This window comes from Anarhichas minor, unplaced genomic scaffold (assembly GCF_050575085.1).
Source record: "Anarhichas minor isolate MPS153535 unplaced genomic scaffold, ASM5057508v1 ptg000062l, whole genome shotgun sequence".
Lineage (NCBI taxonomy): Eukaryota > Metazoa > Chordata > Actinopteri > Perciformes > Anarhichadidae > Anarhichas > Anarhichas minor.
The window spans coordinates 6,410,780-6,431,918 of NW_027466508.1; the positions used below are offsets into that span (position 1 = coordinate 6,410,780).

Below are 21,139 nucleotides of genomic sequence, written 5' to 3' on the forward strand. Positions count from 1 at the left end.
GCTAATTTACCTACCGCCACACAGACTTCAGCTCGTGTCTCAAAAATAATATCACCAATAGGCTCAACGTAAGTAAATACATAGATAAAGTATTTGATCCCAATTAATGTTCTTGCAGATTAATAATGTTTTTTTTTTCATGTTTCCTTTAAGGTGTTCAACTAAGTTTAAATACTTGAGAGTCAATGCCACTAAAACCTTTGCAGATCTTTACAAGGAGAACTTTTTATAAAAAATATTCAATCACACGTTGCAAGATCTGCCGAATTAATATCATTAAAATGACTATCCTCTCGAAATTGTAATGTTTGTATCAATGTATTTCAATACGTCTTTTTTTGTTGTTGTTGTTCCAGCATGGATACAATTATCTCGGAGTTCATTTGGAATGGAAAAAAAAAAAATCCAGAACAAGGAAGGCACTCTTACAGAAACCAAAATCAACAAGAGGAATGGGGTTGCCAAAATGTCAGCCATATTATAGGTCTAGTCAGGACGATGACCTACTGGCTAAAAAAAAACCTCTATATGACAGAAACACTTTTAGTGACAATTTTTTTTTTTATATGCAGGTGATCAACTTTGTTAAACACAATAATCCATCAAATCTCAACTCCCAAAAAACAGTCTTCCAGTGACTTTATGCTTTGGTGAGATCCTCACACTTAAGGAGAAATATCAAATGTATGAGAAACTGCCTCAGAAGACTTGTTAAACAACTATGGACCACTTGAAATCAGCTTTGCAGTAAACATCATCGTTAACCTTTACACGACCACATAAAGCGTGGTGTGCAATAACAATTCATCTGCCTCCTTGGCCATGGGGAATTTAGCTGAGAGTTGGATGGCTGTGATGCTTTTTGAATGGTTTTGTTGTGTGCATGTGGGGCTGTAAAACAGCTGTTAAGTTTAATATGCCTCAGGTGTGCTCTGTGCACCTGCTTCTGTTAGTGCTTAGGTGTTGGGGAAATTATGTAATGCATTTGTTCTGTATTGTTGCGGTCCACTCTTTTTTTTCTTTATTATGAAATGCAGAGACTTGAGTTTGTGAAAGCTGCATGTATCACTGAATAACAAGAATATGGTAAACGGTTTATTCGCATGTTATCTTGACCAGATTAACATTCATTTATTTACGTTACTTACTTTCCAAAACACTAGGCCAACTCATAACTCATTACACCTCAAAATGACACATTCTTAATATTTTCAATACTCGTGAAGTTTTACGGAGTCTCCAAATAAATATAAATTTGATTTTTGGATTAAGTTCATGAATTCAAACTAGCAATGCGTGACTTATAATAAGTCAACGTTAAGATGTCTCCACTTCTAACTAGTCCTAACTAATTAAGGATACTTTTCATCATCCAAATAAAGATTTTTTTTAAACATTTTTAAGGTGATGTTCTGACTGGACAAAACTAAGTTTTGAGTTATATCGTTTGACAAATCTTATGTAGCCTATAACTCTGACTAATGGGAAAGTATTTAAAGTTAAGATATTATCTGACTCATTCAAATGCTGTTCATCTTAATATTGTATAGAAAAACAGTTTCATGTCCAGACTGTTGATTGGAGAGCGGTTTGTCTGCAGGTGACTATCATCCCAGCATAATATATTGGTTATTATTATACATATAGACGACGTTAAGGCTCCTGGACTATATGCATCTGTGTGACAGAAGACCAAATCCTCAGAGCCGGATCCAGTTTCTGAAGGTCACATATTTTGAAAGGGTGCTTTGATCATTAGACAGGACAAAATGCATCATGTTAGCAAAGGAAAGGGTGAGTGGAATATGTGAGTATAAGTGAGTGACCGAATAATAATAATAATATAAACCTGTTTTCATGGTGGGCAGTCAAGACCATCAGCACCATCTCTACGCATTTTGTTTATTGATATTTGAGGCAGAACTGATCATATTGCACCAGCTGGAATGAATCATCCTTACATTGGGAACATCTAACCCTAAACTACATCTTGAGGTTTACAATGCTTAAAGCATCTTTGCATGCAAATAGGCTACTTCTTTTCTATCTGCGTGTCAGTGTGTGTGTCTTACCTTGCTGCCACATCTCCAGCCTAGTGGTGGTGCCATTTTCATCTTTCTTGGTTAAAGTGAACAGAAAAGCTCACACAGGGAGGTGAGTAAGCTCTCATTTAATTCAACAGAATGAAATTATACAACCAGTGGGTTAAAATCATAAATGAGTCCCGTATAGGCTACATGTCTGTCTCATCAGGGTAACAGGTTGTGCTTGTTTTTACACACTCAGTTCATGGGGACAATGAGAAGGTACATGTTCTCCTGGTAAGGGTGGGGTTTGGGATGGTTTCTATTTAGATTCAGTCCGAGTCTCACAACCAAACATTTCCTGTTCCATAAACGATCACTCACAGCCCGAATGTCCATATGCTATAAAGCTCAACGAGCAGAAATAGACTTTTTTTTTCTCTACTTCTTACCAAAATAAGACTCTTGAGTCTCTTCATGTGCTCTTCCTGAGGAGAGACTGAACGGAGCGTACCCTCTGTGTATGTGTGAGGTAACCATGAAAGTCACAGAATTATTATAGTAATATCACATCTTTAACATCATCATCATATTTCTGATCATCATCAACAACAGCAACTCCACCCTCATCAACACCATATTTCATGGACAAGTCATCTTCATAAAATCATCTGAGCAAAAAGATTAAAGAGTTAAAAGCCAAGCATCATCATGAGGCTGGATATATACTGGTTTTAACAGTACAGTACAGTACACTGACAAAAATAAAGAGTCAAATTATTAGAAGATGCACTTTATATCATATATCTGTGCATGTCAGGTGAATAAATGTAGAAAGTCAGTCCAGGGCATCGCTCCATCTTATTCTCTCCTTGTTTCTGAGCGGTTACCTGGTCTTCTAGGCTCCCAAACAGAGAGAAGTCTGGGTCTGCATGCGAGAACCCTCTTCTTATACGTGTTTTATGAAAAGGAGAGATTAAAAGAGTGTAAGACTGGAGGAGAGACTAGATGTCTCCACCCTCCCTTCGCTCAGTATCCTGAAGAATAGAACCAACAGTCCAGTTTTATCCCCTTTTTGATTCTTGGTTCGTATCTGCCAATTTCCCAAACTATCAGACCAGACTTTGAGTGCAATACTTTTAATATTGCTTTGAAAGCAAAGGCAGAAGAGGGAAGAGGAGTGATCAATTTAAGATTATTGTGACTCTCCTGTCTACTCTTCTCTCGTCTCTTCTGACATGAAATATGAGCTCTCTCTGGGTTCCCTTTCTCCGTTCACCATCTAGAAGTCCATGGACATGGAGCGCTGCTGTGGGTCAACCATGGTGGTACTGTTACGAGCGCTGTTTCCACGGACACTGAGGGTTCCGCAGGCTCCTGCCATCCCCCCGCCGATACCTCCAGTGATGCCACTGGGCCCCGCCATGCCCACTCCTCCCACCATACCCATTCCCCCCGCCATCGCCACTCCTCCCGTTATCCCCACCGCTCCTCCGATCCCTCCTCCTGCAATCCCTGACGCTCCTCCCCCTCCTCCTCCTCCTCCCATTGCTCCACCCATGGCTCCTCCTCCCACACCTCCTCCTCCACGGCCGTAGATTTCACACGGGATCTCCTCTGTGACGCGGTCCTCGATGACCTGCTGGTCGCAGTCGTGAGTCTGTGCGTGCTGCTTGTAGCCGTAGCAGCTCTTCTTGTAGCTGGCGGTGGAGTTGAAAGTCTTCATGGGCGGTGGCTTGGAGAAGTCGTTGTGGTAGGACAGCTCCATGGAGCTCAGGGTGGTGCGGCTGTGCTTCATACTGCCGCAGCCCGTAGCCACCGAGGCCTGCGAGCCGCAGTGGTGCTCGTGGACACAGCGGGACATGGTGGAGGAGCGCCGCAGCTTTTGGAAGCTGTCCAGCTCCTCAGACAGGTCAGCTAAATCTGACGATATCTCCTTGTCACGTAGAGAGAAGAGCTCGTAGTGGGGCGGGTCGAAGACCTCCTGGAAGCCCGCCTTGTTGAAGACACCTGGCCGGCGAGCTACGACCTTGAAAAGAAGAAGATCCATTCGGACAGTTCAATTTGAGTGGTTAGAAGGCCACTATTTTACACAACACGTTCACAGTAAACCTGTGGGTAACGGTGTGAATTCAAACAAAAACACCTGCTTGGGTTTAGGCAACAAAACCACTTGGTTAAGAGAAAATATCATAGCTGGGCTTAAAATACATAACATTAATACGAAAAGCATGCCACAAAATCACTAAAGTAACTTAGAAATATCTCAGAATACTTTGAGACACAAACACCGGCCTCCCTGTTGAAAGTCCTTTGTTTGAAATGCACAATACTTGTTTGCACATCATTTACACACATTTAAAATATGAGCTGCTCGGTGTCAAAAAGCCTTTCTAGAGTCACCATTTTGCCCAATATTCAGCAGTCATACATGGAGAAGTCCACTACAGAGGAACACTCATTTTTCTTACAGAGAAGTCTCAATAGATAAGCAATAAATATGTTTTTCACAAACTTGACTAAGAATAGATGAGGCGGATTAACAGAAAGTGGTTAAACCAAAAAATAAAATCACCTTTAACTCTATGATATACTGCCGTTATATTTGATATGGCGTGTAATGGTGTAAAATCTACGGGTGGATTTTGTCTTTCTTCCCTGTCTCCAGAGCAACTATAGTGGCCCCACGTCGTCTAGAATCCCACCATCGCTTTCAATTATGTGTCTCTTCTTTCCTGCTCAACAAAAGGTCAACCACAAAGCATGAGCTACCTTTTTCCTTGGCTGCTTCATCTGGACCAGGATGGAGATGATGAGAAGAACCAGAACTATGCCTGATGAGACACCAATGACGGTGCCGTGGGTCTTAGTGATCTGATGAAAAAGCCCCTGAGATTGCTTCTCTGGAGTGGGAAGGGGAGAGGAGAGGAGAGAATAAGAAAAAGAAATACAAATATGTAATAGAAAAAGAAAACAAATATATGTAAAAAAAAAAATGGAACAGCAACCCTGAAAACCTGCAAGAATAAATCCTAATTAACCATAATAACCTCAATTAGTAAAAGTTGACAAAAAGAGGTTGATCACCTTTGCAGTGGTTTTCATCCCACGGGTACACACAGTTCTGAACTCCATTGCACACCAGGGAGTTGTTTATGCACATGTTGCTGTGGCAGAAGAATGAATTGCCTGAACAGGGGGCTGCGGGCAAAAGATAATACATAGAGATAATGTAATTCAGAAAACAACAACAGGAAAACAGTTGTTTAACAGTGCTGTGAAAAGGACTGGAAGCTATTTTGATGATAACAATAAAACAACAAACAACAATAAAAGATTGATAAATTGGCTGTAGAAATCTGTTGAAGCATGGAATAAAAGACTAGAGAGGTCTAACAAAGACAGTCCATACATCATCATTTCCTGCAGACACAACATCAGGGGGCAATGAGCTGAGGAGATGGCAGCTTCACTGCACTGCAGCCTTCACGTCAAAGGAGTTTGAGAAACAGGAGAGGGAGGGGAGTGGCAAAACTGGGAGTAGGCAGAGAGGAGAAACATGGAAAAGAGGAGAAGATGAAAAGAACGGCAGGTGGTGGGGGTGGTGGTAGAAATGGCTTCATGTGGTGTAGGTGGTCAGGCTATAGTGCCGTGAGACATCCCACATTAAAGTGACTGTTGGTGTGTGAAGGCTGCGATGGCAGAGACAGAGATGACTGGTAATTGATGCTGGCTGCTGGGCTCCAGAGATCGATGCACTGCCAGTCAGGAGGAAGAGCTGCAAGGCTCAGAGCAGATGCAGATGTCTGGGTTTTGCTATAGACAGTCTGTTGTGTTCTGTAGTTTTTTCCCCCATTAGACCCGAGGATGTGTAGCAGGCCGGCACAACGTTTACTATTGATCATTAACACTGTGTTGTGGTTGTTTTTCTGCTTTGGTATCTTGAGGGAAAAAGAAGAATCAAACCCAGATCTCCCATTTAACAGGTGAAAATGTATTGAAACTATCAACTGAGCCACCGGCCATGTTTATTAGTTTGAAGAGAATCTTTATTTACCTTGAATACAAAGCTATATTAGTCCTGGAGATGAACTGGACTGGTGTGATGTCTATCTTAAGTCTAATGCTTTGTTAGGTCAAAAAGACAACATCTTTGTGAAACCATCTCCGGATTAAACAAAGAGCTGTATCTTTTTGATGCATTCTGTAGAATCACATTGTCACTATGTGGAACCAAAACAGCATTTTATGATCAAATTATTTTGCCTCAGGTGTAGACAACAACAACAAAATTCCAATTTGAGACATAAGACATATGACCGAGTCTTTTTCTCTCTCCATTTTTTCCATCTCTTCAATTGAGTCAAGTCCAGCCAATTTTACTTATATAGCTCAAAATCCAACAAAAAAACAAAAGAAATCTCAGACAAGAGGGATCTCTCTTCCAGGACCGACAGACATGCAGTAAATGGTGGATGTAAAAGTGGATCGAAATAACATGAAAAATCTGAATGACTATATTAAACTACATATTATTAAATAGATTGCAAACATACGTGAAGAACATAGAGCCACAACATAGAAACTGAGCCACACAACCTCCACGGTACCACAAACGGACCGAGTGATCAGTGTCAAACACATCATCTGTACATCATATTCAACATGTCTCTTATGGCTTGTTCACTCTTCCAATCTGTTCTCATTCAGCCCCTCCTGACTAAAACATGAGTCACTTTCTGAGTCCTGATCACAGCTCCACCAGCTTCACCCACTGCTCTGAGGTCCACTGTGATGAGGGCTCTGAGCCTCCACTTCCCTCCATGCCTCCTCTGCCTCAGGGTTAAATCATTTTGACAAAGGGACATGTATATATGTGTGGAAGGGCGTGTGTAATATAGTGTGTGTGCGTTGTGACGGAGCGTCCACCCCATCTATCTCCCAGTGAGCCTGTAGATGGGGTCGCTCCCCTGACACTGGGATCACTTCCAAATCCATTATACGTGTCCCGCCTTCAAAATGTAGCATCTCACAGGGTGACAACAACGCTTCACCCACTCACCCCTACCCTCCCTCCACACACACACACACACACACACACACACGCACACACACGCACACACACACTGTGGGTGCGAGTGAGTATTCAGGAAAGTCTTAATACGTCTGCTTTACATGTCAGAGGGGGCTCTGTCGGAAGATTACTGCACATTAAGGATGATGGAGTGCAGAATGCAAAACTCATCTTGTTCTCTGAGTGACAAAGATTAATGGTTCCCTCTGACCTCTAAGTCAGCTCTCAGCCAGTCGCTGACTCTGACCAAATAAAGTTTGGGAGGTACTCAAGAGACTTCAGACTTCCCGGAGATGGACTGTGTGATCAGAATTAACGATGATCCAAATGGTCTTAAGGACTCTCGGAGTAAAAAACCCAACCCCTGCTGAATATAGAAGGCCATTAAATTCTGACTGCAATGGTTATGGGTTTGCTGAAAACAACATTAGCATTCGCCCAGGGTTTGGGAAGTGTGCAGGAGAATGTGACAATTAATATCTGAGACTATTCAGGCATTTAATGAAAATATTACGGTGCGCTAATAGAAAAACTGTTTCCTGCATGGCAATTCCTGCTACTTTATGTGAAACCTTTAGCAGCATCTGTTAGAAAGTTTCTTGTCCTTCAGAAATGATGACGCTTAATTCATAATTACTTCCAGTAGATCCATTAACCCTACTCAGCTTTTCTTTTCACCAAAACAGATAAATTCCTATGGTAAATGGCCTATAATAGGGACAGTATCATGCTGCGACATGCGTATCAAAAATGATTTGATGCTTTCAGTAATTAAAAAATGCTGGAGTAAATAATTTGTTTTCTCACATCTATGCTCCAAACATGGTCCAGTGTAATTAGCTTTCCATGCTGAAATGACACTTGACACACCGTGTCCGTTAGTGACTACTGACGCAGACAGAATGCAGGACCTCGTAAATCAACTGTTCTTGGGTCTGTTTTCTGTGTGTGGGTGGATAAAGTCGTGGCTGTTGCAGTAAAGTGATGGCATATTACAGAGAGTTACACAGTCACAAGGGGCAAAGGAAACTGGAACAGAGCTTTTTTTCTATTAGTGAGCTCTATTCTTTTGAGTTGCACACAATTCAGACCAAATCTGCAACAAGGACATGGAATCGGATCTACCTCTATCACAAGACGTATCATCTTGCTTCGTCACAATGTCATATTTTGAATGAGATACAGGCCAAACAGGTAAACAAAGAGTTCAAAATCAATAAGTTTAACACCAAAGAGGCACTCAGGCTATGTAGCTCTTCCTGTTGTTGTTGTTGTGGTCGTATTCAATTAAGAAAGAGCTACAGAGAGCCACAAAGAGAAGATACTGAAGTGCTAAGCAATAGCATAGCATCAAAACTGTAACATATAACGAATGAAAATGATACAAGGTGTAAGAATGACACAATTCAACAGATATGGTGCAACAAGATGGGAAAACAGGGTCAAGGCTGAGGTATGTGGTCAAGAAGAGTGTTACTCACGGTCAACAAATGAGGTGAAGAGCATGCGGAATCTGCTGAGGCGGCTCTTCTCATCAGCCCACATTCGCACGACTCCCACGCCGTTATCCAGCATCACATCATTGGCCACGGTGCTGCAGAACTTGGCCTTGAGGTTCTCGATGGCGCTGCTGCCATCATACACGGCCACGAAGTTCTTCTTGCACTCATTAGAATGTTCCATCTGGTACTCCATGAAGCGCAGGTAGATCTGCAAATCAATGTGGAGGCAAATGAATGACAGAACTCCACAGCAATCCTTGCTTGTTAGCGGTCTAACCAGCAGCTGGACTCTTTATGAACGCAAATACGTGGAAAATATTACATTAAATCAGTAAAGCAAATTTACTTACTAAATTTAAAAACACAGATAAGGAAGAGAATGGAAAAGATCAAAGCAGAACCCTGTGGTAGACCGGAGACCTGCCCACCTCTTCACCAGAGCATGCTGGGACAGAAACAGGATAAACAGCTTAGAAGATGCATTAATGGGCAATGGAATCAAATCAAACAAATCCAATCCAAGTTGTGAGGCAGGCACACACCATTCATACACTAATAACTTGCTACTTAGAAAAGTCAGTCTTTGAAAAATAATTGTGACAGTGCTGCTCTGTCTCCCACACCCTCCTCTCTTCTCTGAGATGTGTCTCCATTCAGAGAATGCCCCTGGGACTGAAGGCTAGTGAGCTGAACCTGCGCCTCCTCCGAACACGAGAGAGTCTGGCCTCAGACTGAAAAGACGTCCTCATAAAGTACTACTCTCATGTGATATTCTACTAACTTAAGATTTGATGGAAATATCAAAGAACTGACAAAAGTACACCAGTGTGTCCTCCAAATTCAGAAAAAAAAAGGCCCTCCTTCCTCACAGGTGTAACTAATAATATTAACGATAAGCCACTTCAGGTAGCGAGCGTGTTCAATAGGAACTGGCTGATTTGAACGAAAAGTGTTGTTGTTAATGTTGTTGTTAACTGTGCTTTTGTTACTGTCAAAATGCCTTTTGTGAAAATTGAGATACAACTTGTGTTTGTGCACGTGTCCTGTGTTTGAATAGACCTTTTTCACAGCAGACCTTTTTTTGTCAGAGCAGGAAAGGCACAGCTGTTGCTAATGACATTAAAGACGGCTCTGTTCTATTGTGTCCCAGTAAGTCCTGAGTGTGACAGTGAGACAGCATGCACAATAAATAACAAGACCCTGAAACCGACGCAGCCAAATTGAATTTAGCCATCGTTAAATTTATGATTTACACCTGTGCTTTTCCTACTGAGGCATGTCTAACTGTCTTTGTTAATAAGGCCAACTACAGAGCCTGTGGTTTGCACTTGTCCACACACCTGCCTGCCGTTAGTTAGCCTAAACACATAGAAGTGTTACATTTCAACCTGCAAAGTAATTACAAAATAATGTCTCTAAATTGTTTGAATAAGTCAGCAGTAATGACATGATAAGAAAAAAAACGTAGATGAAACTTCAGCACATTTAGCACACAGGCTCCTGTAAGCACGCAGCAGTTAAGGAGCTGCTCTTGTACTGCTGCCGAGTGTGCTGCTCTGCTCCTTCTGCTTCGTTGAGCTAATATCTGGCTCGGCAACTCGGTGCTGCTGCTAAATTCAGATCCTCTTCACTGCTGCCTCACACTGCACACGCAGCACCAGCGAAATGACTGTGGAGATTAATCTGCGAGTGTGTGTGAGAGAGAAGTCAGGCAGAGCATGTGTGTGAGTCATGCGTGAACATTACGTACGTACGCGTATAACATTACATATGGGTGTAAAATGTGTATAGGTAATTGCTTACAGTACTCTGTGACAGTATATTGTGTAATTTGTGACTGTACATCTGCTGTTTTCATTAGATGTGCATGAATTTGTGTGTGCATGTGTGTCATATACTGTATTGTTGTGGCAAGTGAGTAGTATAGGAGCTTGCTGATGACTCATTTAGTCATGAGGCAGAAGCAGAGTAGCAGTGAATCAAAGCTAGGCAGTTTATGGCTGTAATTTCAATGGGGTTTCAGATACCCACTCATAAATATCAGAATTTATGAGAACACATAACTGGGCTTTCACTCTTGGCTTGAAAATGTACTTATGAATCTCCAGGGCTACATTTTCTCAAAACAATCTGCCTGCATTGCTTTTTCCCATGCTGCCTCTTTGTGTATTTGCACTGTTCATTCCCATTATGTGTTAAATTACAATCACAACACTGACATGGCCACCGGGAGGCTTTGTTCTCAGTGACTGGAGAACACAGGTGTATGCTGTATGCATTCATACAGAGTATGTGATAATAAGAATAGGAATTCTCCATTGAAACACGCACTGACAAACTGAAAAGGAATGATAATGTGAACATGGAGAACAGTGTCAAGGTGAAGTTCTGGTGCAACTCTACAAACAGACAGATGGTACACAGGGGGGTTTTCACTATTCAGACATTTCTGAGCTGTTCTTCAGAGCATCTCCCCAATTCAACTCTATTTACACAAGGCTTCATGGTTCATTTCTCAATTACTTCTCATCAGATTTCTTATTTCGGGTGACTATTTATATCTGGGATAGACTGCATGTGTCACCAGCTAGATGATATTTTGTATCACTTGTAATGTGGCCCAGCTTTGAACAAAAAGCAACTCCATGCAGTTTTTCACCATTCATACTGATTACAAAACATCAGCAATTTGACCAAAATAAACATTCAGCTTTAGAATGCACTCAGAGGGATGTGCAACAACACATTTCAGGGTCTACAAGGGTAGTGAAATGGTAGAAGATAACTGAGATAACTGAGTGTTAGATGATTCAGATGTAAAATGTCCTCTAATATTGTTCAGTCTTTCAGTGGAGCGAGTGTCGAAAACAAATATCCCTCAAAGATGAGATGAATACAATTGAATACTTTAATATATCGGGAGTTCTCAGTGTGTTTTAGTAATTTACATCATAACTACTAATTACATCATGTTAAGGCGTGCGTTTGTGAGCTATTTTGTACTTTGAATTGAAGTCATCCAAAGAGTCACAGACCAGGCCGTGGGTTGGTCTCTATTTCAAAATTCTCAGAGTACCAAACATGGGTTGAAGGATAGGATAGAAGCAACACATGCCGTTATTCCTGATGACTAATACGGTCCTTTGTACTGACCTTGGACTGAGGAGGAGCCCTGATGGTCCAGATACAGTCCAGAGCATCACCGGGCTTCACTTTCTCTTCATCCTCCACCTGACTGGAGCGAATAATCCCATCCCATCCACCGGTTTCAAACTGACAGTCTGTACAAAGACAGAGGAAATAAGAGAAAGAGAAAGAGAAAGAGAGATGTAAAGGACAGGGAAGGTGAGAAAGGGGTCACACGGAAGCACATGAGAGAAGTAAGACAGAAAAAAGAGTGGAGAAACAGAGAGAGGGAGAAGAAAGAGCAGAAGATAAAGGGGAAAAGGGGTAGGATGAGAAGAGGAGCATGACAGACAGGGACAGACGAAGGATTTTATTTAAAGAAAGAAAGGATTTAAGGTGGAATTGAAGTGAGCACAGCGGATTAGGACAATAAGAGGACAGAGGAACAAAGGCAGAAAGATCAGGATGAAACGTGTGTGTGTGTGTTCCTTCATGTGTTTTAATGTGTGCATGTCTGTGTATGTACATCCTCTCACTTGTTGTACAATTGTGTGCTTGTCAAGGTATATTTGCACGTTCAGCATTCACGTCGGCGGCAGAGATCGCCTCCGGTAAGCTTCTGAGCTAAAAGAGCTCTTCAAATACGATCGAACACAAATCGGCGAACTACTGAAGAGCTCACCTGGGATGGGATTCAGCAGTCCGCCCACGTGCAGATGGAAATCAGGGTCTGAAATGATAAGATTCGGGAGGCACATTACTCTCAATCCACACGGCAGAAATGGATAAGCAGAGAACACAAGATAAGATCCCATTAAGCCGAGCCAGATGAAGCAGAGAGGGGTCTCTTTGAAGCTAATATCTGTCGCCTGATGGCAGACACTGATTTCTAGGCATATTGGGTTTAGATTCAGGAGGTTCTGATGTCTGCTGTAGGGCAAGAAAAGGAAAGGAAAGAAGGCTATGATATTGTTGGAGATGGGTGGATTCTCACCTATATTTTGGGGGACTTTATAAAAACAAATGAACCAGATTCCGTTCTTTACATATATAACCCAAAACCTTTGATGCATACAGAAATCAGAATCTGAGATTGCACTGTGGAATTACAGTATATTAACTGCCAATATACAATTTGGGTGTCCCTACCTGCAATGAAGGTGTACTTAATGCGGAAGCCCAGGCCTTCCAGCTCCTCGTCGCTGGTGAACTTGATCCACATGAAACGTCCCGTCGATGTAACCAGGCCCGGGTTCTTTCCCCCACAGAAGCGATCAATGAGCAGCGAGAACCCAAATGGCCCATCGCGGATTTCGATGTGATCGAAGCGGCACTCGAATGATGGCTCGATGTAGTAATTCTTATCAAAAGCTAGCTGAATCCTTTGTCTAGGAAGAGCTTTGGCAAACAAGGGAGTGGGGAGAGAAAGGAAACAAAAGGGCTAAATCCACGACAGGAATAAAATTAAATCTTGCTTTTGCAGGACAAAGAAAAATCTGGATGGTATTTGAATGCATAAAGTAGAGTCAAATATGAGTTAATCTGGATTTTGAAGCTGAGCACTCGGGCTGTTACTTCTAACCTTCTAACCCCTCAGCCGACTGTGTGGAAAGAAAACTTTTTTAACTTAGGCAAAGGGTACTATAGGTTAGTAAAGCCCCTTTTCAAACATGGAATTTATGACATTGCTGATCTTATCCATCTGTTAAAATTATGGCCTTTTGTCATTTAGACATAGCTGACTTTTACTGTATGTAAATATTCCCCACAGCTTTAATCAGCCATTAATTATGGAGCAACATTTTTGGCACCTGGAGCACGAGAGGAAGCATGCAGCGCTAAAGAACAGCACTGATTTAAAAGGTATTAATATAAAGGAAGGAGAGTTGTTTGTCCTCTCACTGGCTGCCTCACTGATGAATATTAAAATGTTTCTTGCCAAATGACCATTGTGAGCACAGGGGACGCTCGCCCCACTTACATGTACTTCACATGTTCAGCGTGTTGGATAAACTAGTACCTGCTCTGCCTTAACTTAGTAAGATTCTGTCTCGATGCTCTCCCAAAACAGCACATCAAAAAATCCGATTAACATAGATGTTTGACCTATAATTAAATCACCCTGACTGTATTTATACTTTGGTTTTGTGCTTTCCAATTGTGGATGACAGCATTATAAGCACATCTCTGCATCTATGAACTTTGCATGCATAACGCATGAGAGAGCAGAACAAGATTAACACTGTCATTTTCGTTATATTTAACATAAACACAAAGGTACATATCCACATATGCATGCATGCATGCATCCATCAGCAGCGGCATTCACTATGCACACGCATGTACACAAGCATACACAAACAAAGACACAGTCTGATATGTCAGCACTGCTATCTCTGAGTGAGGGAATCCAGAACATTGCAACCACAGCAGGAACTGCAGTTCACAAGTTCACCTGTCATGCAAATCCCCAGAATGTCTACGTAGTGCATGTCCAGAGCTCTTCAATACCATGACCCCCACACACAGAGGAAGTATTTAGTAAGGGCAATTCATGCCTGCCTTGGGGGATGAATACTACTAAATAAAGATGCTGAGGATGGGGCTCTGAATCATCTCTGGCATGGAGAAGCCAAGCATGCCCCGTTAGAGGGGGGGAAAAAGAGGGCAGTACATGTGTATGTTACAGTGTGCGACTGGATTTGTGTGTCTGTTCTTGTCTTTGAATTTGAGCCAGAGTGTTCTACCTTTCTGCTTGAGTGGGCAGCTTGTACGTCTGCACTTCCTGCTATCAGTGTGTTCATTCCCTGGTGCGCTGAGTCTCATTCTCTCTATAACTTTCTATCTCCCTTACACACACACACACACACACACACACATACACACACAGCACAAATTACACAGTTTGACACCGAAGGAGCAGAAACTTCAATCACACGATCTATTGAGCTGATGAACCGGGGGACATGACATAATCAATGAGTCTTACAAACCACTAATTATGAGTGCCAAACGTGAGCATCTCTCTGTCTCTGAGAGGCAGAATAAAAGGCTGAATATGAACATGACTATGAATATGGTCATTCAGACCAAATAATGGCAAATGATAGGTTCCGTGTGTCGCCTTGCAGACCCACTGCGATGTACTCCTGCACACACCAGTAGGCCGCCTGGGATGGAGTCAGGGTTTATTCATCAACAACAGGTCTGGGCTTGATTTGTCCACAGGGGGAGCCCTTGAGCCATGTGTGAAATCTCTCCTCCACCACTGCAAGCCAGTACCACACACATCTCACGAAAAGGTGGACTTTAACTTCACGGACCGTTCATCAATTTAGTGTGAAAACCAATCAACCAATATCCCAGACCTTATCTCCTAAAGCTGCTAATGATGCTACTACTGCATTATGTCTCCCGCGCGGCATGCCACCAGATTACTGATGGATGTGGTATTTCTGGTAAACACTAAAGCGTTGACAAGGGAGCCGGCAATTCAGCTATTTGCCACCGAAGCTCAGCTTTGTAGCAGATGTTCATCTGTTTTATGTTTCATTCAATAGCGGAGTCTGCTGGCACAGCCTGCCAATAGAGATGAACACAGCACTACACTGATTAGGCCAAAAGTCAGGGGCTACCCACAATGCGCCACTCGCCATCATTTTCAAAGGGTTATATCTGTGGGGGTGAAACAAACTCAGGATGGCTCATTTGAAAAATGTGAAGCTGATTGCCTGCCAGCGAAGGAACAGAAAATCCGGTAGGGGCGAGGTTATATAAAACAATGTCAGTCAGACTAATGACATTCACTGAAGAAGGCAATATGCTGAAAGGCGGGAAACTGTGTCAGCTGTTATGACCACAACAGCCATCGAGCAGAAGATGAAGTGCTCAAATGAAAAAGGAGCCTGCTTTACCTTCCAGAATATAAACACACTCCTTGTTGGGCGGGTAGGTGTTGGGGTAGTTTGTCGACGTGAACACCCCGCCATTGATGTTGCGGACCCACGTGCCACAGTCGTTCTGGTTGGGGCTCTGGCCGCCATGTTCGCTTGGGGAGTCTTGAAGCAGAAAGGCAGAGAACAGACGGGTTATTGAGTCAGGGGATCAATGAGGGAACGATTGGAAGGCAGGGAGAGTGGAGGGAGGGTCGGCGGGCGCCAGAAAAAAAAAAAAGGGAAAAAGCAAGCAGGGAATAAAGAGGGAGGAATGGCAGGACAGAATTAAGTCCTATGATTCGAGTAGAGATAATGCCCCTTATTCGGGAGAGACAACATTCGTGGAACAGAGGAGCATTTGAGCTGTGGCTTACCTTTAGTTCTCTGTGCCAGAGCGAAACCCTCTTCTATTAGAAAGAAGAGTATCCACGCTGCAAAACAGAGATATAACACATTAGTCACAGGTGATATAATACTGCATTTATATCCTCATGTTCAGAAACGAGAACATGGGAATCCATTCAACAGCCACAGAAAATGTATGCGTGTGATCGGCTGCAATAATGATTTCACCTGGCCGTGAGGGACAACATAATCATATGGTATACATGCATGTCTTTGTATACATTCATGATATAATTATAATCTAGGATAATTAATATAGTCTAATATTATGGTTGCTTTAACACAATATGTAGTTGCTGGGGAACTGCATAGACACTTGCACTAGTAGTAGGTTAGTCATTGCTGTCAGAATGAGCACATGCACAAGCAATACTACCACTGCTAGATACAGCAGGATTATTGGAGGTAGTCAAAGAAGTAATAGAACCGCAAGTGTGCAGAGGGAATTGGCTCTCCGTAATAACAGTAATAGCAGTAGTAGCGGGAGCAGCAAGAAGTAGCTCATTAAAGATAGTTTTAAACCATCAACTCTCATCCAAACCACAAGACTCCAACCAGCTAATCTGCGGCCTCTAGGCACCAGAAACATGACGCATTAGCAGAAAAAACAGGATTACAGGCTCCAAGGCTTACGGCACCGATGAAGGGACGGTCATTTGGGCAGAGCATGCACGGCTACAGACAATAGGTGAAATATGTTGTATTACAATGATATCTGCAGTGAGGGCGAGCGCGTTACAGCTCCTGACACTGTCTTCCTCTGATAAGCCACTGTAGACCTGGTCCCCTCTGAGTTCATAATAGGTTGGCCCGCTCACATCGAATTAGATCGCGAGCGTGAGCCTGGCACGTTGCGTAATGGCACACAGAAAGGAGGGATGAAAGAGAAAGAGAGGGAGAGAGCAGGGAAAAGAGAGAGAGAGAGAGGGGTGGGGGGTCTAATGAAGAAGAATGCATGGTTAACATAAGCAGTGAACACAACCGCACCAATGAGCAGGCATGTTCGAATGGACTCGTTTTGAAATGCACACGCACGCGCCGCCCCCCATGCAGGCCCCGGGTTCCTCATTACTTGCATCTCCATTATCTTGCAATGAAGTATCCTAGGTGGGAGGATGAACGACCACAGGCACATTTAGAGAACAGACCACCCAAACAAACTCAAGAACCAAATAGATGCTGTAGGGTCTCACTGAAGCTTTTTTGTTTGTTTGTTTTGTTTTTACATTATAAGCCAGTCATTAAATCATGTAGATAGCGAGGACACTGTACACTGCTGCGGCCCTCAACGAAGCTAGGAATCTTGTCATCCTTTCAAATGCTTTAACAAGCAACGGTTATTTTACCTGTAAGAGTTATGCACCGAGTAAGAGCTGCCTCGAGCTGCAGTCGAAGAAAATGTGTATCAAGCATATCAATATTTAATCACCTTATTTGGCAAAAGTTGCATAATTAATGCAGGCATTTGTAACATATTTTGTAATATGAATAAATCACAAGCTAAATAGAGTTTCAGCCATTGTCACACCAAGATAACAGCTTGTGAACGTTTATAAAAATGGATGATGAATGATAAGTTATTGACAAAGAACGTCAATGAACAGGCTTTCCAAAAAGCATCCCTCTTAATATCTGTTGCCCCCCCCTGTGTCGATATACTGTATATCCTGTAGGTTGGGTCATTCAGCTGAATTCCTTAAAATAAATATTCCCGACATTTAAATGCTTCATCACATCCCACTGAAAGCAGTTGTATCTGACCTCTGGTCATTTTACAGGAGGAGGAGGGGGAAATTGGCCACGGGGTCAACCCCACGATTCTAGGTCACGTCGTTTCATTTTTACATCACTTCTCACTTCCTCTTACAAACCAGATTGAGGCTGTAATGTTTCCTCTCTCGAAAGAAAACCAGCCTTCTGTAACACAGGACTAAAGGACTGTGGTGATATCATAGAGCTGATAATGTGGGCTTTTGCTTTATCTTATCTCCCTTTAATCTATATGCTGTTAATTACAAAGACTAACTGTTACGTCTACAAATCAGCTACCATAGACTTTAGCTCATTAGTAGCTTATAAACTAACCGCTTAATGAGGCAAAGAATGGGTCCAACGTCAAGCCAGTAAAGTAAAGATAAAGCTTCATATTCCATATTCCAGGTCCATAGAAACATGGCTTTATTTTTCATCGGTCGACATGCTCTGTTACAGCTAAAATTAAGAATGAGCCATTGTGGTATGTGACAGATAGGCTACACCTGTGGCCACTTAAGCTAATTAGGCTATCATAAGGCCGAACGGTGCACATATGAATAGTTAGGCAAACTAGTTAGCCTAAAGAGTGGGCTAGCTAATGGCCCACGAACACACTTTACATGTGTTTAACCCCACGGCTAGTTAGTGCAGTAAACTGTCCACACCAGGCAAAGAGAACGCTTCACTGAACTCAAGAGGTGTTGCAGCCGTGTGCTGCGGCTGGCGCGTGCCTCAGGTGTTGATAGCGCGAGACAGCGGCTGGAGCCGGACAGCATGCGGTACGCGCGCACACGACACCGTCTGGCTCAGAATTTGGGAGGAGAAATAATCCATTGTTGTAGGACCCCAGTTGCGAGCCGTTTGAAGTGGTGTGAGCCGCTGTATATTTTATTCATAATTCAATTTTAAAGAAAATATTCGAAGAGACATGATGGCACCTATTTGCAATAAACAGCTGCAAACGCGCTTCTTTTTGGGGCCACATTTCTGAGGCCAGTATTGTGACAGACACGATGTTTTTGTCAGTGAGATAGATGAACACGGTCAAACTGTCCGCTGATGGGAAGCACTCAATGCTCCCTGGTGGACTTCAAATAGTATTTGACCGTTGCTGTCCATTTATATCATGAATCACAAATAATCTGATCGCACCCACGTAGGCTGTACGGACAGAGACACACCTCGCAGTGCCCAAACTGCTAAACCTCTCTGGTCCTGGTCCCCTTTTTACATTACGCTGAAATAACCCAGCGTACCGGACCATTAGAATGATGGATCCTTTTTTTCCCCTTCATTTAATGACCTGTTCAAAACTAACATGCGACGTTTTAGGAACCATTTGTTGTTGGGCTATTTTAGTTTATTTTCACACTGTTTATTTTCACACAGACGAACCGGTCTGGCTTTTGCTGAATCTTAGAATATTGGAAGGTGACCAACAGACGCTGGAACTTGAATTGGGCAATCAGTGTTTATTGGCATGTCAATCAGTGTGGTGGGCAATAAAAAAGCAGAAGATTTAAACAGGCACGAGAGGGCAAGTTGATACCATAAAGACCAATACAATAGACAGAAAGAGAGGTGTAGCAAAGAGCGGTGGGAGATTAGTCAGTTTGTATTTATTTACCTGTTAATTAGCGTTCTCATTATCAGAGAAATGCATTTAAAGATGAGTAAATCTGTTCTGAAGCTGAGCCATAGTGAGCATTTTTATAATTGCATGCCCTAATTGCTCTGGACGTGTTGAAATCCACATGACCTGCAAACAAAACATCCTCCGTGCAAAAAAAAAGGGGAAAATGTAAAGAGGTAGATACATTTAATCCAAGCTTAAAACAAACTGTCGGTTCTCTCTGCGCAGTGCACCGGACCTTGACGCGCATCGCGGATTCTCGAGCGGCTCGTGTCCAACTCACCTCTGTGCATTTCCTCTCACGGTGTGATTCCAAACCCAAAAGCACCTTTCACTAAAAACGCACTCCTTTTATGTCCATTTTAGGGGTCCACGGGGCTCTTCACGAAATCCAACTTTTCTCCGACAACCGTAAATCCATTGCGCAGAGCCACGCGCCAAGGAGGGAAGCGGCACCAGGCTCCTCTTCGGTCGGCGGGTCCCGCTGCGTTTGGCTGGAGGATGAACGCTGCTGCGAGCCTCTCAGCCGGGCATCATCACCGCGAATGCAGCTTCTTCAAGCGGGACTACCGTGGAGATGGCATGTGGAGAATGGACTGATCCAGGCGGGCTGACGCGCTCTAGGAGAGGCAGGTATCCAAAAGACGCATATGGGTGGATGGTGTATGGAGAGACAGAGAGGGAGAGAAAGAGAGAGAGAGATATGAAGGAAGAGTACGGAGGAGGAAGAGGAGGAGAGTCCGTCGCTGTCTGCTCTCCGTCCGTGTCTGAACTAAGAAATGCTCCTGAACGAGGCTCATTTAAGCCGTGGGCGCTGCTTACATCAATGAGTGGCTTGTCACGAGCATATATTCAAAGTGCACACAGTGAAGAATTCCCGTTTCCGGTCGTTTCTTTCAAAGTAATCCACACTGTCAAACTTGTTGCAACAAAAAAGTGAATTCTAGAAATAATGCAGGCACTCAAAGAAAGATTAAAACATATATGGCACTATAGTTAAAAACTGTTATGATTTACTTTGTCTTGTCTTAAGTTAATTATTCGGAGATGTACTATCTAAGTAGGATTTGTTGATGTTCCTTTGGAAAATGCACAGGTTGCAAATGAAGACATTTGCATAATGCATAAAGGAAAACGCTGGATAATTTGGCTTTTATTAAAATAAAACAAAGTACAACAAATATTTTGTCCATGAAGTGCTATCCACCCACTGTTTGTAGCCCCGTTTTGTGATGAATCAAGGCCTCACACACTGTGTTCAATATTGTTCTTGATTCTGCTATAGTGTCCAATGGCTCTTCCAAATTAGCAGAAAGTTTTTAAGTTTCTCTCACTGTAAGAAGCTGACAGGCTGCAATATAAACCAGCATCTATGCACTTCACCAAAGGTGTGGATGTCAAATGTAATGTAATCAATATATGTGGACACTGCTTTCATCTCTCTTTTTGTGTTCATTTATATGAAATTTTGTATTCTTAACGAGCAGATGATCCCTAAACGCTGCTCGATTACAATAAGAAAATATACATGTTCAACAAATCACTCTCTGTATGGTTTTGAAGTTTTAGTTATGAAGGTGGAATTTAAAGACAAAACTCTTCTGTGCAACTCAACGCTAGTTTTTTTTCTTTGTTTTTCGTCTCTATGCTTTTGTTTTTGAAGCTCAATCATCTCGTTTCCGGTT

The 21,139-nt window shown here is 42.6% G+C and overlaps 1 protein-coding gene across 2 annotated transcripts; it reads right to left on the reverse strand.

The window, feature by feature from the left end:
• Nucleotides 1-3,306: 3,306 nt before the first annotated feature.
• neto2a (neuropilin (NRP) and tolloid (TLL)-like 2a) lies at nt 3,307-19,747 on the reverse strand. Of its 2 annotated transcripts, XM_076077906.1 has the most exons (11): nt 19,738-19,747; nt 16,032-16,092; nt 15,641-15,774; nt 12,876-13,124; nt 12,409-12,456; nt 11,754-11,881; nt 8,580-8,808; nt 5,112-5,225; nt 4,797-4,927; nt 3,603-4,053; nt 3,307-3,455 (listed from the first exon to the last, which is right to left on the reverse strand). In XM_076077906.1, exons 1-11 carry the CDS (start codon nt 19,745-19,747, stop codon nt 3,307-3,309), a joined length of 1,704 nt encoding a protein of 567 aa, XP_075934021.1. The 2 variants fall into 2 exon arrangements, with proteins under 2 accessions (XP_075934021.1, XP_075934020.1); XM_076077905.1 differs by having other exon boundaries at nt 3,307-4,053; nt 15,641-15,784; nt 16,036-16,092.
• Between the last annotated feature and the right edge of the window lie 1,392 nt (nt 19,748-21,139).